Genomic DNA, 14,842 nt, shown 5'->3' with positions numbered 1-14,842 from the left:
TCCTCTCACGGTTGCAGTAGGTGCTGCAAATATTACTTAGTTATTTAATTACGTAATTTTATTAAACAGTTGCAATTCTTAGTGACATTAACATAATAGTTTCAGTTGAGTATATTGAATACAGGCACTGAACTGGAGCGTACATGAGAATCCCAAACTTTGAGAAGTGATATTTAAAGATAAAGCGCTATGCACTGATCTGGGTAAAATATAGGTTAAATTAAGCAAGTTTAGGTTATATTCGCGGTGGAATGCATTACATGTAAATTATAAGCATTTTTAAGAAGTGAAAAATGTGAATATGTGAGGAGGCATGAACTACACTTATATCTGCGATGCAGTGTGCTTTTACGACCCCTCGGTGGCGGTAAAGTGCTTTAACTTTGTGTCTTCCATTCTCTACAAACCTATTCACTAAAACCTGCTTATAAGATATGGTCTTCAAATAACACATCCATATTCTTTTCTTGAGAGGTTAATCGGGAGGGCAATTTTTACATTCTCTGACTGGCCTTTATTTTATCTTTTAAATCTGTTAAATCATAATTTAGCCATTTATTTAATGTGACAAATTCATTTTAAGAATTAAGTCCATTTCAACACATTAAGTCCATCCATAGTTCTGTACATGTTGTGTATACCAGTGGTTCCCAACCTGGGGTCCGCGACCCCCTTAGGGGGGCGCCAGAGATCACATGAGGGGCGCGGGAGCTGACATGCTTTGAGGTTAAATAAAGCTGCATTAATGTTCCACTAATCATTTTAAATAAAAATATTTTGTATGTTTAAAAAAATCATGTGCTTACAATGCCAAGATAATGCAGTCAAAAATAGTTATATCTTGTATAAAATAATTATTTCAATTTTTCCTGCTCCATTGGCAGACATTCACACGGGGCTTCGCGGTAGCCGGAAGCACTACGGGTTTCCATCCAAAGTTGCGAATTTAGTTAATGCGCAAAATTGGAATATCGCATAAAACATTTGCGAATAAGCACCGTTTCCATCCAACTAGTCAACCGTCACTTCCTAATAAACTGCCGCTAAATGTCAGTGAGAGAAGCCACTGAATATAATAATTTTCATAATACTTGCGCAAGCAGACGATTACGAAACACAATAAATGCGGTGCTTTTGTGGATGCCTGCTGATTGGGAAACAGTTTTAAGAGGCAATTACAGAAATACTTTGACGACTTTGCTCAGGCATTTAAGAATGACCATAACAACATTTCTCATGCTGTGTAACAAGATCAGTTCTCTGGTTAGTCAGGTTACGCAGTCTCATAGTGCAGTTAGGTGATTTTTTGGGGGGGGATTTATTCAGCAAATGCGTTTCCATCTCCCATTATTCGCATTAACCCTTTTTCGCAAAATGAAAAACCACCTCAAGCGAGCGTAAAAACTTTTTTGCGAATTAAGGGTTTTTAATCCGAAATTTGGCGTTTCCATCACTCGTTTCTGATGCGAAACTTCAAAATGCGAATAAAACCAGAGTGATGGAAACCCGCGCTGTTCTCGCTATGAGACTCACATGAGAAACGTCCTCTGTCAGGCGTCAACGTTCGTGTTAACATAAAAATCAAAAGGAAAAATAGCAGAGAAACGTAAATGCGGTGATTCTTCGTCGGAAATAAAGGAAAAAGTTTAGACGCTATGACAAAACCTACGTAAATTTAGGTTTTATTGAAAGACAAGACAAGTCTCGGCCAGAATGTGTGTTCTGTGGTGAAAAATTGTTAAACGACAGCATGAAACCAAACAAAATGAAAAGACACCTTGTAAAAATAAGCAGTAATTGACAGTAGCCTGCATCTCTTTATGCAAGTACAGCAATGTTAATGTTTAACAGTTCTTTCATAACGTTCAGTATACTCTGTATGTTCATACAATAACCTGAAAATAGACTGAAACAACCTGAAAAATAACCTGAAAATGTATTTGAGTATTCAAGTAAAAATGTCATTAAAATCTTTTATATTACTCATATTTAACCATTTAATTTAATTTATTATTCAATTATTTCATTACATTTATTAATATTTACTATATATATGTGTGTTTGAGTAGCAATCACGTGTATACACACACACACACACATATGAGGGTTGGGGGGGCTCCGATTGTCATATATGTACGTGGGGGGCCCCCAAGGAAAAAAGGTTGGGAACCACTGGTGTATACAATGGGTATATTGTGCATTTTGTGTTAATATGTATACTGTGATGTGTATATTGTTAATATGTGTTTACTGTTGTTTATTATGTATACTGTAACTGTATTTACATCTTGTTGTTTGTACTGTCATGGCACAGAGTCTTGCACATAAGAATTTCACCGCCGGTACACTTGTGTACACGATGCATGACAATAAACAGATTTGATTTGATTGATTTGATATGGGGTCATAAAAACTAGGGGTCTAAAAATAAAAACTAGGGGTAAGTTTAGATAAGATAAAGACAAATACCCTTCCAGAGAATAGAATACAATAATACTTTCCTGAATAAGACATAGACTAATAAAACATGAATGCATTTGCATTGTACATAAGACAGTGGAGATCAAAAAACAAACTGACACACATTTTCATTTTTTATTCTGTGAAATTAGTATACTATGTAGTCTTAATATATGCGTGATAGGAACTAGAGAGGTTTCTAGTGCTTATATAGCAGCATTAAATCAATATGTCATGCAGAGAATAGACCTTCACCCAAAAAATGCTGACAAGCTGAGAAATAAGCGTGTGCCTGTGAACTTTGCTGGAACAAGTGTACTCAACACACTGATAAGGGGAAAACACTGTTGCAAATGCACAGCAATTCGCTACAAATCAGCATTTTTGTAACAGCATTTATAACGTTCATAATGCTCAGTGATCCTTGTGTAAGACCAAATTTTAGCTGATGAATGCAGATGAAAACACAGACAAGTCAATTCAAATTAGTTTTATTCCTTCAATAATAAGAACATAAAATGGCAAGAATTTGTTTTTTACACTGCAGACCATGAGAATTGCATTATAGCACATTTGTGAGTTTATATAACCATGAACAGCTCAAAGCTCAGAATGTACAAGCTTTATTCATACTGCAACTTACAGGTGGGAAGCATTAAAACATTATTTATCCATAGGCAGTATTCACATCAGCTCAGTGCACTGTCAAAAGACCGCTGCAAACAGCTTATCACGTATTATGGTGCATATACACAATTGATCACTATTTTTACAATTAAATGTATTATATTTTACAGGCAAACCATTTTAAACAGTTCACCAGAAAAAAAATGTTATTAAAACCTGAAACAAAACAAAACGGCTTAAAAAATGCCATATTGCGCATACATTTACAGAAATCTGTGAAGAAAAGCCATAACCAACAATTACTCTGTAACTTAGTATTATGGATGTTTCTAAACAACACGTTCACCATCAAAGCTGTTCACAGCTGTGGTGTTTTGTGCCTACTTGGATGATACACTTACCCTGAAAAACAAAGCCTCGAGGCACTGGGGTTTCTGGGATTTTATCTGCAGAGATTTAAAATTGCTCTGATTGGCCGGTGGCTCAAACGTGGTTATGGGACACAAAGCCAAGGTGTGCTTTCCACATTTCTTTGAGAAAACTGCATACACCAACAAGTACACTGCAAGTACAGAGTAGTGCAATGACAAACATTATAACTATCTAGATTAATACTGAACACTTCATAAAAATCCTAAAATACATTATTTACTTTGGCCATGTTCTCATGCCCGTAAACAGTGTTAAACTGCATTGAGTTTATATAAGTAGACAAACCAGGGTTTGGGATAATCTGCATTTTAATGCATCTTTTCCAAACTGCTGACAGTTTTTATGCAGTGATGCATTGAAGGACACGCAGAACATCTGCAGCAACATCTGCAACTGACAACACAGAACTTTTGCTCAGCATTAATTAAGCAGAAGTGAAAGAAAAATGGGGAACACTAAACAAAAATTACAAAAGCCTAATTCAATTTTCGGATTCATTTGACATTATCTATGAATATGATCTATTCAGGGCATTAAAAAGCTTTCTCTCACTTAACACATCGACTACTTTGATGCCACATTCGATTCAAAGGCATTCCCCTGGCTTCCTGGCATCCAAAGGAAGTTCATGTATACAGAATTCATACAGACAGGAAGTTCCACTCCCTTCATTCTCTCAGCGCATTACTGCTCATTGTGAGGCTTGAGCTCCCTTTTTAGATAAGTGCAGAACTTTCTACATCTCTTAAAATTTTAAGCGGCTTTCCTGAACCGCTGAATGAACCGTCAGGGCCACACCCCTTTCTCCCAACTCAGAAAATACAAGCACAAGAACAGAGCATTATGGGATAGAGAGACAGTACCAGGGTGGGTATGTGTCTGTTGCAGAGGAAGCAGGTAAAGGACAAATGTAAATTCACTTCTCTAATGGAGTGAAATGGCTTTAAACATCACCATTCAAAAGCATTCAATGCAATTTTATATCACAGTCACATACTTATTACTATATAGCTCAGTTGGTAAAGCACTGTGTTAGCAGTGAAAAAGGTTGTGAGTTCAATCCCACATTCATTTAGTGCACTGTAAGTTGCCAAATGCATTATTGTAAATATAAGATAGTGTCTGACCTCATGCAGAGGGCAATGAAGTTTACAAAGGAACAAGAATACCCTGTTATCTTTAGGATAAACCAAGGTAGCCGAAGAAAAGGGGCACCAGAAAAACACAGCAGTAAGCCACAGGGCCATACACCAAAAATCGATAACTGAGTTCCACTTGTGCATGCTGCCTAGCCTTCCGCACGTCATCCGAGGGCACACCAAAGAGTCTGCATGCCAAAGGAATCGCCACGATCTTCATAGTGGCCCTAACAGCCAGAACCACGGCCACTCCCACCAGTAGCCGCATGATCGAGCGAGCCAACAAAGCCCCGTCTATCAGGGGCAAGGTGAGCGGCAGGGCTTCATCTGAAGGATCTGGCTGCAGACCCAGCTGATGGTTGAGACGGGATGCCAAAGCTATTCCGGCGGCGGTGACCAACGCCTGGGCAGTGTCACCGCGGGAGGTGCTCCACGAATCCAGCGAGAAGGCCACCAGGCTGAATCCGACGTGCGTTAGGAAGATGACCAGAGGGGCATAGCTGTGGGACAGGTAGAAGGTGTCTATGTCATATAGCATGGGCTGTAAAACCGCCAGGATGAGAATGCTGTAGAGGAAGCCTGTGATCACCTCCTGGAAGATACGAAGAGTCAGAGATGAAACAGAGTGAGGGAGAAGATATAAAGCTATTTTAGCAAAAAAAAATGAATGCACAAGATCATAAAAAGGTAACAGATATCAAAATACATCTTGGTATTTGCCAACAACAATGTTGACAATTAGGTACAAACCTTGTATAACTAACTTCAATATTTAGACAAATCGCCATTTATAGCTCATTGTGTATTTAATGTAGGCCAGGCAAACGCAATAAACAGGAATGACATTACTTGGCACGTAACAGGTTGTGTTCGCACATCACTGATCTGTATAAACACTGGAGCGAGTCTACTATGAAACAAGACTGTGTACAGAATGATCCCGATTACCATAATTTCCAAGACCATCCACCCGAAATCAAACATTGAGAAGACTAAACAGTGTATTCATTACCCCTACAGTGAGTCCACTAATGCAGTGCTAGGATTACACGGTCAGATCTTAAAAACATGCCATTTGGATTTGATAATAGGGTATTATGTTATTTTAGGAGGTTTTCACACACACACACCAGACATTATATTGTGGGTAAGTCAGAGACCGTGCTTTGGGGCTTTTCTTCACTTCACTAGTGTAAGATTTCATAGACATCAGACACCAAGGTTTTAAACTTGTCTAGCACCTCATGCTTTTTTAACACACTGCAGCCTTGAAGAACAAATTCGAAACTGCTTTTAGAACATTTTGCTAGTTGTGGCTTTGGTGTTTGTATTTATTGTCTAAAAAAATGAAAGAATGCACCGCTATCCGTTCTCTCGTTGTCGCCTGATCTCACGTAGGTTACACGTTCAAGGTTTACAGGAGATTAGAATGTGACCTTGAACACTGTAGAAACTGATCTGATGGCTATCATCTTCATGTGATACACACATGCTGAAGTTGACATAAAAAGGGTCAAAGGAACCTGCAGATGATGGAAAAGCCTAATCTTCAGGCAGCCACATAAACACGATAAGAACTCTCGTTCTACAGAGAAATTCTTTTTTGACAGCCGTATAGCCTGTTCAACCTGTCTGTGTACATTAAATGCACGTGCATGTGTACAGAGGTCTTAAAAACACATCTCTCTGAAAAGACATATCTAATGTACGTTCAAATGAATCATATTTAATGTTAATTCATCCAGGTTGTGAAAAACAATTTAATTTTGATATTAGCAAAAAAAATGTGAATGTTTATACGTAAAAAAGAGTTTGAGAATACTTTTACTCTCAAAGACTTCAGTGGGTTAAACTTAAAACATCTTGACTTCCTAAATCATCGGGTCTGCTGATTTACAGCAGGATGATTCACGCACTTTCACTCTGAGCACGGCATTACATTAACAAGGCTCCCATCACCAAGGCAACCAGCATCTGCTCTCTAAATTTGGCAGCCCTCACAAACAGCATTTAAACAGATAAAAGCACAGTCGTATCAGGTGTGTTACTGTTGTTCAGTTATATCATTGTTACAACCTGCAACCCTGATAACTAATACAAAGCTTGTGTAATTCGTTTTCTGGCTGCTCCCAAAATTTGAAGAGTCTGTCAAAATGCTCCACATTGGATGATTTCTTCCTCTGGGGTTGCATCGTCCAATCAGAGATGTTCGGAGAAAAACAAATGAGAGTTAAATGATCAGAGGATCCTGAGTCAGCCGTGATGACTCACCGATTTGTTTTGTTCCTGCCCTGCTACTGACAGACAGAGACTACATAAAGTTCTTCATTAGCAGTTTGTTAAACCTTAGTCATGAAGCTGCATAAAAGGTTCCTGAAAAGCTGCTGTTGGAGATAATTATGGTGACGGCTAGAAAGCAGCCAAGCAATGTAATAAAACTAAAATGTATTAAGGTCTGAACAATCGATTGAGCAAATACAGATTTCAACAGAAAAGACTCACTTTTTTAAATGTAATCATGCTTGCTACTCATTCAGAAAATGATTACATAATCATATTAAACAACACATTTACAAGGATTCAAGTGTAAACTCACCAGGAAGGAGTGCATGCCCATATAAATTCTGCTGACGCACACAAGGAGACTCCAGGACAGAGCTACACTTAATCCAAATATGAATGGATACTGTAATACACAGAGTAGAGGAGAGTCAGGACAGACACTGTCTTTATATTTTATTATTTTTTCTTAAAGGGATAGTTCACCCAAAAGTTAAAATTCTTTCATCGTTTACTCGTTTCTTGTTCCAAACCTGTATACATTTCTTTGTTCTGCTAAACGAAAATATTTGTAACAATGTCAGTAAACAAACAGATATCATCCCCATTTACTGCCATAGTAGGGAAAATAAAGACTATGGGAGCCAATGGGGAAGGATGAACTATCCCTTTAAGGCAGTTTTGTAAATATGGCTCACAATGAATGTAAAATGTTGTAATGGGAGATTTTGTGATCGAGTTTTGTTTCCTTAAATATGTGTGTCCATAAAAAACAGGGTGAAAGGAACTTCGTGTCCATGTGTAACTACAGTTCAGTTGTTATTCAGTATTATGATTTTAAATAAATAAAAAGTCTTTATTTGTCCTGCATATATCATGCAGCACTTCACTTCTAAAAACCTAATGTGGTCCACAAATCCAAACAATTTCTCCATTGTCAATGTCAGGCTGGCATGCTCAAACAATACAATTGGATCTCATGCACTCTTTCTCTAACAACATGTCGTGTAAAAGATTTATTTATGCATGTCGGGGAATTCACACCTGCCCAAATGTGAAGAAAAAAACCATGAATATGAATTATTAGAATAAAACCATTACAAACTTTGATTATCATGACAGATGAATACAGGCACAACACACCCTGGATTAACGCCACGAAGACGACATGTACCTGTCTCACGGGGTTACGCAAGAGGGCTTTGTGTCAAACAGGGCTTTAACGGAATGAAAGCATACCTCCCAACGGCTGTACGTGAGCATGAACATAGAAAAGGGCATCGTGGTTCCAGTCATGGCGTGTGTGGATGGCATGCTGTACTCCGTGTTGTAAAACACCTCCACTTTAACCACGGGAGGCGACGCAGGACGCGTCCATCGGACCAGATCTTTCGTGGACTGGCCGAGGAATAACACCCAGGCCCACACCACGATGAGAGACCGGCTAACATACGGATCCACGTTCCACATCAGAAACGAGAAGAAGACGATGAAGAACATCTCATTGCCCAGCTCGGTGCCAATAGTGAACAGATAGAAAAGAAACTTGTTCTCAATGATGAACTCCTGTCCAACATCACCAGTCAGTGAGTTTCTGCGTAAAGGCTTCACGGTTTCTTTGAAGCCCTTTTCGCTGGCCACATCGGAACCTGCATCTTTTGTCCTGCTTGAGGTTGCTATTGTGTCTTTGTTGAGATCACCGGAACATTCTCCCTGTTTGATATTCCCGTCATTTAAACTTTTTCTAAGCCTTTGGCCCGGAAATCCCGGTGTTTTATCCCCACCAGCAGCGCGGTCCTCTTGGCATTGCCCCGCACCGTTGACAGATAGCTTCGCTTCACTCTCGGTCGACTTTTTAGTAAATGTCCCTCGTACGCCACAAAGCTGCTGAAATTTGGCAACATGGCAAGGATCTTGGAGATCACGACAAAGGCAAACGAATCTTTTAACCGCGTCGCTTGCCATTGTGAAGGCGAAATAGCTCTTAAACTGAAGCAATGCTGCTCGCGAGACGCCGTAAACCCAATTCAAACATATGACGCGCGTGCACAGCAGCACTTTTGACACAATACTGCACTAAATACTGTTAGGTTATAATGTCCAGTACATGACAACTATATGCATATCATATCTAAGAATCTTAAAACCACGGTGATAATGCTCAAATAAAGCAGCAGGACTAAAAGCAAGGAAGTACCCGTCCGTTATTACGCGCAGGAAGGAGGGCGACGAGCATTGTGGGCGGGAACGCTCTCTAGCGATGACGCACGGGAAAGTCTCGGTTAAGATCATCGACGGGCAGCACAGACAGTATTTGCAAGTGAAATGTAATAAGAGCAATGGTAATAATTTGCATTAAACCGGACATATTAAAATGGGAGGGGCTCCGTGCATCGGAAGTTGTCTCTAATTGGTCAAGCACATAGGTCTAAATAATACATCTGTTTAAATTTACAGTATTATCCTAAACGAGTATTACTAAATATATTTTTTAGAATAACTATTAAAGTTTTTGTGTGAAGATCCTTGTACAGATGGATTTGAAGCAGGGTGTTGACATCATGGTCACGTGGTATCTGTTTCTTTGCTTGATACACCTATTGCAGTTGTTTCTGATGACTGAATCAGCATTTCCCCCAATTATTTGCAAATAAAGCTTGCTGGGGATAATTTTCCTTTGTTCGAAAGGAGGTTAAAATACTATTTTTATTTGATTTAAATCACTTCAGCACTGTAGCTGTGAACGCAGCACAGTGGAGTTTTCGTTAATGTGAAGCCAAGCGCCCCGGAGATGAAGAAACATGAAACAAATGCGCATAAAATTGAATACAAATGTTACATGGACCGAGTAATAAAAATAAAGAAATGAAAGGCAAACAAACAATTTAGACAACTTTATAATAATTGACAAATAGTTTACTAATAAACAAGTTATCGATTAACATATCAAGTGTAGAATTGTGTGGAATTCTTAAACTAGGTAATAAACTTAAGAGACATGATCTTTTCTATTGTCAAATGAGTCAGCCACAAATATTACATTTATACCAAACTAACGGTTTAAAACAGATTGTCCACTTCTAATCCTGAACAAGTTCTGAGAAACTGGTTTAAAAGTCCTACTAACACTCATTTTGAGGTATAGCCTTTTCTTTACAATAGACTTCCAATTTTAATATTCCACTTCATGTATACCATAAAGCCAAAAGTATGTGGACGCCCTTGCATTTCTGCGAACACAAATCTTATTGCTATAGCATATAATGATATTCTAAAGCATGCTGAGCTTCCAATTTTACAGCAGTTTGGCCAGAGCCCTTTTCTATTCCAAAGTGACAATGTCCTTGAGCACAAAGCAAGGCTTATTAAGAAATGGCTAGTCTGGAAGAACTTGACTGGCCTGCACAAACTCCAAACCTGAACCCAACTGAACACCTTTGGTATGGCTTGAAATGCAGACTACGAGCCAAATTCTCATCTTCCAACATGTACAGTGCCTTGTGCATGGTGGTAGTCATTATGAAATTGTACATGGTAAAACATTAAAGTGTTTTGTTTATTTGGAATAACACGTTTATTGGAAGGTGTCCATATACATTTGGCCATAAAGTGTTTTATTGATCATACGCCACCTTACATTCCAACAGCTATAGGCTTCTATGAGAATAACAATCTTCTGCAAGGCTTTTTTAGGGTCAAATTAGTACTGAACTAAAACGTATACTAATGTTTAGAGGATTTCTCCACTAGATGGAAATGTTGTCCGTGTTTACCTTGTCACTGGTCAGTCCTATTATTACATAAACCACGTTTAAAATATTTGTGATGTTTTGTCCAAAGGACTGCTACATTTTTAAGCCTAGACAAAAAAAAGAAAAAAACAGTCAACTCACATTTAGTTTCAGGGTATAGAGCCAGGAGAAGGCCTTAGTGAAATTAGGACGTTTAAGTAGCTTTTAAAAATGTGTTGTTTGGGGCTCAGGCACTTCACAGGCACTCATCTACTTATTTATTCTTACCACACATTTCATTGTCTGGTGATTTAGAGATAAAACAAAGCAAAAGGAAAAACAAAAGGAATTCTGTTTCTAACCACAAACCCAACAGGGTGATGATCGTAATTTATTTTTATCCAAACCAGAACATCACACAAAAGCTAATTAAATACTTTATGACAACAAAATAGTAAAAAAAACAATATGTATCATAATATTAATTAGCCAAGGCAGGAACTTTGCCATTTCAAATAACGTCTCAGAATAATTATTCTGTCTCTGACCAGTTGAATCTTTTAAAATCTCTTCGCTTCACTGAAATAGAAAGATTTAAAAGTACATTTTATTTACCACAACATAACACAAAAATTATGAGCATGGCTCATTTATTTCAAGACAGGACTTACGTGCATTCTTGTCTTCCTCCATCACACTCAGAAGCCATTGCTGTGTCTGTTCCGACTCCCCTTAGAAACAAAATTGAACAATTTGATCATATATGTTACAAAAAAGTTTGAAATACTATCTTTGGAAACTGCTGTTGGTATTTTGTGGCTAAAAGAGTCTTAAGCAGTTCTGACCTGGGTTGCCAAGAGTTTGGTAGGTTCTGGCCCTAAGAGAGGGGGGCTTCTTTTTGTGATGAAATAGGAATTCAGTTCCAGAGCCTGTCGTGACCATCTCGATCCGTCTGTGACGCCTTGATCTTGATTCCTTCAGAGAAAGAAAAATCGTTGATTACTTTTTCCTTCTACAGCATGAATGTTTTCAGGAGTACGTATACTGCAAACCACTAGGTATTATTAAAAAAAAAAGTGTTTTAGAAATCTTAATGCACAGGTTCTGAAGTCATAAGTAACCACTTTGTGTGAACCGGATCTAAAATAATATTAATTAACCAGTAATCCAAATAGCCACAACCAAAGAAAAACAGTCTATTTACTAGAGCTGCACAATATCTAAATATCACAACATGCATTTTGCAAGTTATATACAGTATATATTAATATTGTTCCGATTTCACTACGCAATATCACATGTTCACATCACGTTTTTCTTTAATATCAATAAATCTTGAGCACAACAAACTAAAACTTAACACTTTAATAAAAAAATTAACAAGCATAGCCATAAGAAATCTCAAACCTTTGTCAGTTGACCATACGATTTGGATTTGATGGCAGCAAGCATATCTGCTCTATCTGAGGACTGGAGAAATCCAGGCAAATGTTAGATCCAGTCTTTAATAAATTCAGACACTTTAGGTATTTGTTTAGCATATACATTTCTATTCTATGTTGAATGAACTTACCTCTGACTTCTGGTTGGCATCCTTCTTTGTAGCATCTTTACTCCTAGCACCCTGAATAAAGGGTATTGCATATCATTAAGCATATGTACTCAAGCAAGGCCTTTAAAAACATTTGAATAAAATAACTTATAATGCAGCTAGTACGAATTGAGTCAATGTCGAGCATTTGGACTTACTGCAATCTGTTCCTGCCACTGCTTGTACTCGAGGGTGCATTTTTGAACTGCACCTCCCAGGTTCTGCAGCGTCACCCCTGCCGATGGGGGAAGTAACGAATTCTTCATTCTCTCATAATGGCGATGCACATTTGCAATCTCCTGCACGTTGACACACATTTCAAATAGACCACATTGCAAACACCACCAATGTAATGCAACTGTGCAACAATTTTAAGAAAAAAAAAATCTTACTTCCAGCATTTCAACAGAAGCAAGTTCGGCCACTTTGTCCCTGCGGGCTCGAAAGTCTTCATTTACATCATGCTGAACCCGATCGCTCGATTCAAATGTCAGCTACAAGTCAGAGACCCAAGAGCAATTAAAAGGATTGTTTACCCAATAATGAAAACTCTTTCATCACCCTTGTCATTTCAAAGCTGACTTTCTTCTGCAGAATACAAAAAGATATTTTGAAGAATGTTCGTAAACAAACAACACTGGCCCCCATTGACTTCCAATGTATGTACAAAAAACCACCGTGACATTTCTCAAAATAACTTCTTTTGTGTTTCAGAAGAACAAACAACATGATGGTAAATGAATGAAAACAAGTTTTATTTTTGGCAAAACATCCATTTAAACCAGCACTATGGACGTTATAAAATAGCACTGCGGTATTTAAAATCTGTGTATAAAAGCTGTTCAAATAAGACATACCTTCTTGGGCATGGCGGTGAAATTAAATGCCTTATCTGACAACAGCCTGTAAAAGATGTAAACAACATCCAAATGCTGGCACGTTTTCGCTTCTGTGATGAACTGTTGTATATGGAACCAATCCTTCAGAGCAACTCTGATCTGAGTAACATAAGACATAAATTCTGTCAAATATGTTTTTTGAAAGTGAAGTGAAAGTGAAGTGACCTATTAGTCAGATATGGTGACCCAGAGTAGTGCATTTAACCCATCCAGAGAATAGTGAACACATGCACAGCAAGTGGTGAACACACATACACCCGGAGCAGTGGGCAGCTATCACTGCAGCGCCCGGGGAGCAAGTAGGGGTAAGGTGCCTTGCTCAAGGGCACCTCGGTCGTTACCCACTGGTCCTGGGAATTCTGGTCACGAGTCCGACTCTCTAACCATTAGGCCACGACTGCCCCATGTTTTCCCCATGAATAAGTAAACAGTATATACATAACTGGTTAGAAAATGGATCACCTTTTCCTTAGGCCAAACAAGTTGCTTGTTGTAAAGGCCATACAGCATATACAGGGCCCCTACTCTGATTTGAAAGCTGTATGGGGGTAGTAAGTAATTGCAGACTATGGTGAAAGTAAGCCGAGTGAAGGATTTCTTCTCATGGTGTGACTGGTTTCCACTGTTGGAAGAGAGAGCAAGCCAAATGCAATGATGTGTATCAAACATTGAAGAGTGACACACCAATTCTTATTGAAATCAATGCATTTGCAGCTTTTACCAATCAGCCAATTAACTTGGAATTATATGAAAAATAGCAGGGCAGTTTGTAAAATGCATAAATATAAGCATTTATGCATGAAACATTTGAGTAAATAAAGTCAAATGGGTGAAACATGAGTGATGACACATTTTAACAGTTAATGGGTAGCCTATTGAATAGTGTAACAATAGTATGTGGAATGTGTCTTTAGTTTTATTTGTTTTTTTTTATAACGGTTTATAATCAACTATAAGCAAACATTAATCTTGTTATGTCTATTTTTTTAAGTAATGAACACGTGCCACATTGTTATAACAAAAACTTTTCACATAATTTTACGTTACACAATTACATCGCGGTTACGTGTGATCTTTGGGAAGTTAAACAATACAGAGTGAAATAAAGTGGTTCAATCAAGCACGTGGTAATATTATTAAGCTACTTGTGTTCAAGCGTGCCCTTACGAAAACACACTGGAGAAGTCCATCTCTCTCCAGATGACGGAAAACTCTTCATAACGCACAGACTCTGTTTGCTGGAAGCAGCCCAGGAACTCTTCACAGTCGCTTTTGAAGGGCTTCCAGTAATGCTCGCACGCTTTCTCTACCGCGACAAGACAACGCAATGTCAATGATGCACTGATTATCATGCAAATACTGAAACGATCTTCTCAATAACTTACTCGACCCCATGACCTCAGCACTGCTGTTTTGTTGTTCCAAGCTAAAAAACTACAGTCCTCCAGCAGACTTTAATAATTGATTTAATGCACCTGTGCGCGATGATCTGACGGAACCTACGTTGCTCTGAGCAATGAGCATCAACGTAATAACGTCAAAGCACCGCGATACTCAGTAGAAATGCTAGCAAACCGATGTGTTAAACTATAAATAGTATTTTAAAAACTTATACGTATACACAGCCTAAAAAAACAATATATATATATATATATATATTTAGATATTTCACAAGAAACATAC

The 14,842-nt window shown here is 38.2% G+C and overlaps 2 protein-coding genes across 3 annotated transcripts; both read right to left on the bottom strand.

Moving 5' to 3' along the window:
* Nucleotides 1-2,935: 2,935 nt before the first annotated feature.
* Nucleotides 2,936-9,159, bottom strand: sgpp1a (sphingosine-1-phosphate phosphatase 1a). Its single transcript, XM_057353299.1, has 3 exons — nucleotides 8,178-9,159; nucleotides 7,255-7,344; nucleotides 2,936-5,250 (listed from the first exon to the last, which is right to left on the bottom strand). Exons 1-3 carry the CDS (start codon nucleotides 8,901-8,903, stop codon nucleotides 4,699-4,701), a joined length of 1,368 nt encoding a protein of 455 aa, XP_057209282.1. The 5' UTR covers nucleotides 8,904-9,159; the 3' UTR covers nucleotides 2,936-4,698.
* Nucleotides 9,160-9,325: 166 nt separating this feature from the next.
* On the bottom strand, nucleotides 9,326-14,731 carry snapc1a (small nuclear RNA activating complex, polypeptide 1a). 2 transcript variants are annotated; one of them, XM_057353300.1, is made up of 10 exons: nucleotides 14,327-14,731; nucleotides 13,622-13,781; nucleotides 13,118-13,258; nucleotides 12,653-12,754; nucleotides 12,419-12,559; nucleotides 12,243-12,293; nucleotides 12,077-12,139; nucleotides 11,515-11,644; nucleotides 11,341-11,400; nucleotides 9,326-11,248 (listed from the first exon to the last, which is right to left on the bottom strand). In XM_057353300.1, exons 1-10 carry the CDS (start codon nucleotides 14,509-14,511, stop codon nucleotides 11,202-11,204), a joined length of 1,080 nt encoding a protein of 359 aa, XP_057209283.1. In that variant the 5' UTR covers nucleotides 14,512-14,731; the 3' UTR covers nucleotides 9,326-11,201. The 2 variants fall into 2 exon arrangements, with proteins under 2 accessions (XP_057209283.1, XP_057209284.1); XM_057353301.1 differs by having other exon boundaries at nucleotides 9,326-10,797.
* Between the last annotated feature and the right edge of the window lie 111 nt (nucleotides 14,732-14,842).

The sequence above is a fragment of the Triplophysa rosa genome, linkage group LG15 (genome assembly GCF_024868665.1).
Source record: "Triplophysa rosa linkage group LG15, Trosa_1v2, whole genome shotgun sequence".
NCBI lineage: Eukaryota > Metazoa > Chordata > Actinopteri > Cypriniformes > Nemacheilidae > Triplophysa > Triplophysa rosa.
The sequence above is the reverse complement of the archived record's forward strand: the minus strand, read 5'-3'. Positions and strand labels throughout refer to the sequence as shown.

Bases quoted from the DNA above. Each gene is read 5' to 3' on its own strand.
- sgpp1a (XM_057353299.1), bottom strand. From the start codon at position 8,903: ATGGCAAGCGACGCGGTTAAAAGATTCGTTTGCCTTTGTCGTGATCTC. The intron at 7,345-8,177 runs GTATGCTTTCAT...TGTGTATTACAG, and splicing joins TCACGTACAGCCGTTGGGAG to TATCCATTCATATTTGGATT. The intron at 5,251-7,254 runs GTGAGTTTACAC...CGTATCTTCCAG, and splicing joins TGGGCATGCACTCCTTCCTG to GAGGTGATCACAGGCTTCCT.
- snapc1a (XM_057353300.1), bottom strand. From the start codon at position 14,511: ATGATAATCAGTGCATCATTGACATTGCGTTGTCTTGTCGCGGTAGAG. The intron at 13,259-13,621 runs GTGATCCATTTT...TATGTTACTCAG, and splicing joins TTGTTTGGCCTAAGGAAAAG to ATCAGAGTTGCTCTGAAGGA. The intron at 12,755-13,117 runs GTATGTCTTATT...TCTGACTTGTAG, and splicing joins TCACCGCCATGCCCAAGAAG to CTGACATTTGAATCGAGCGA.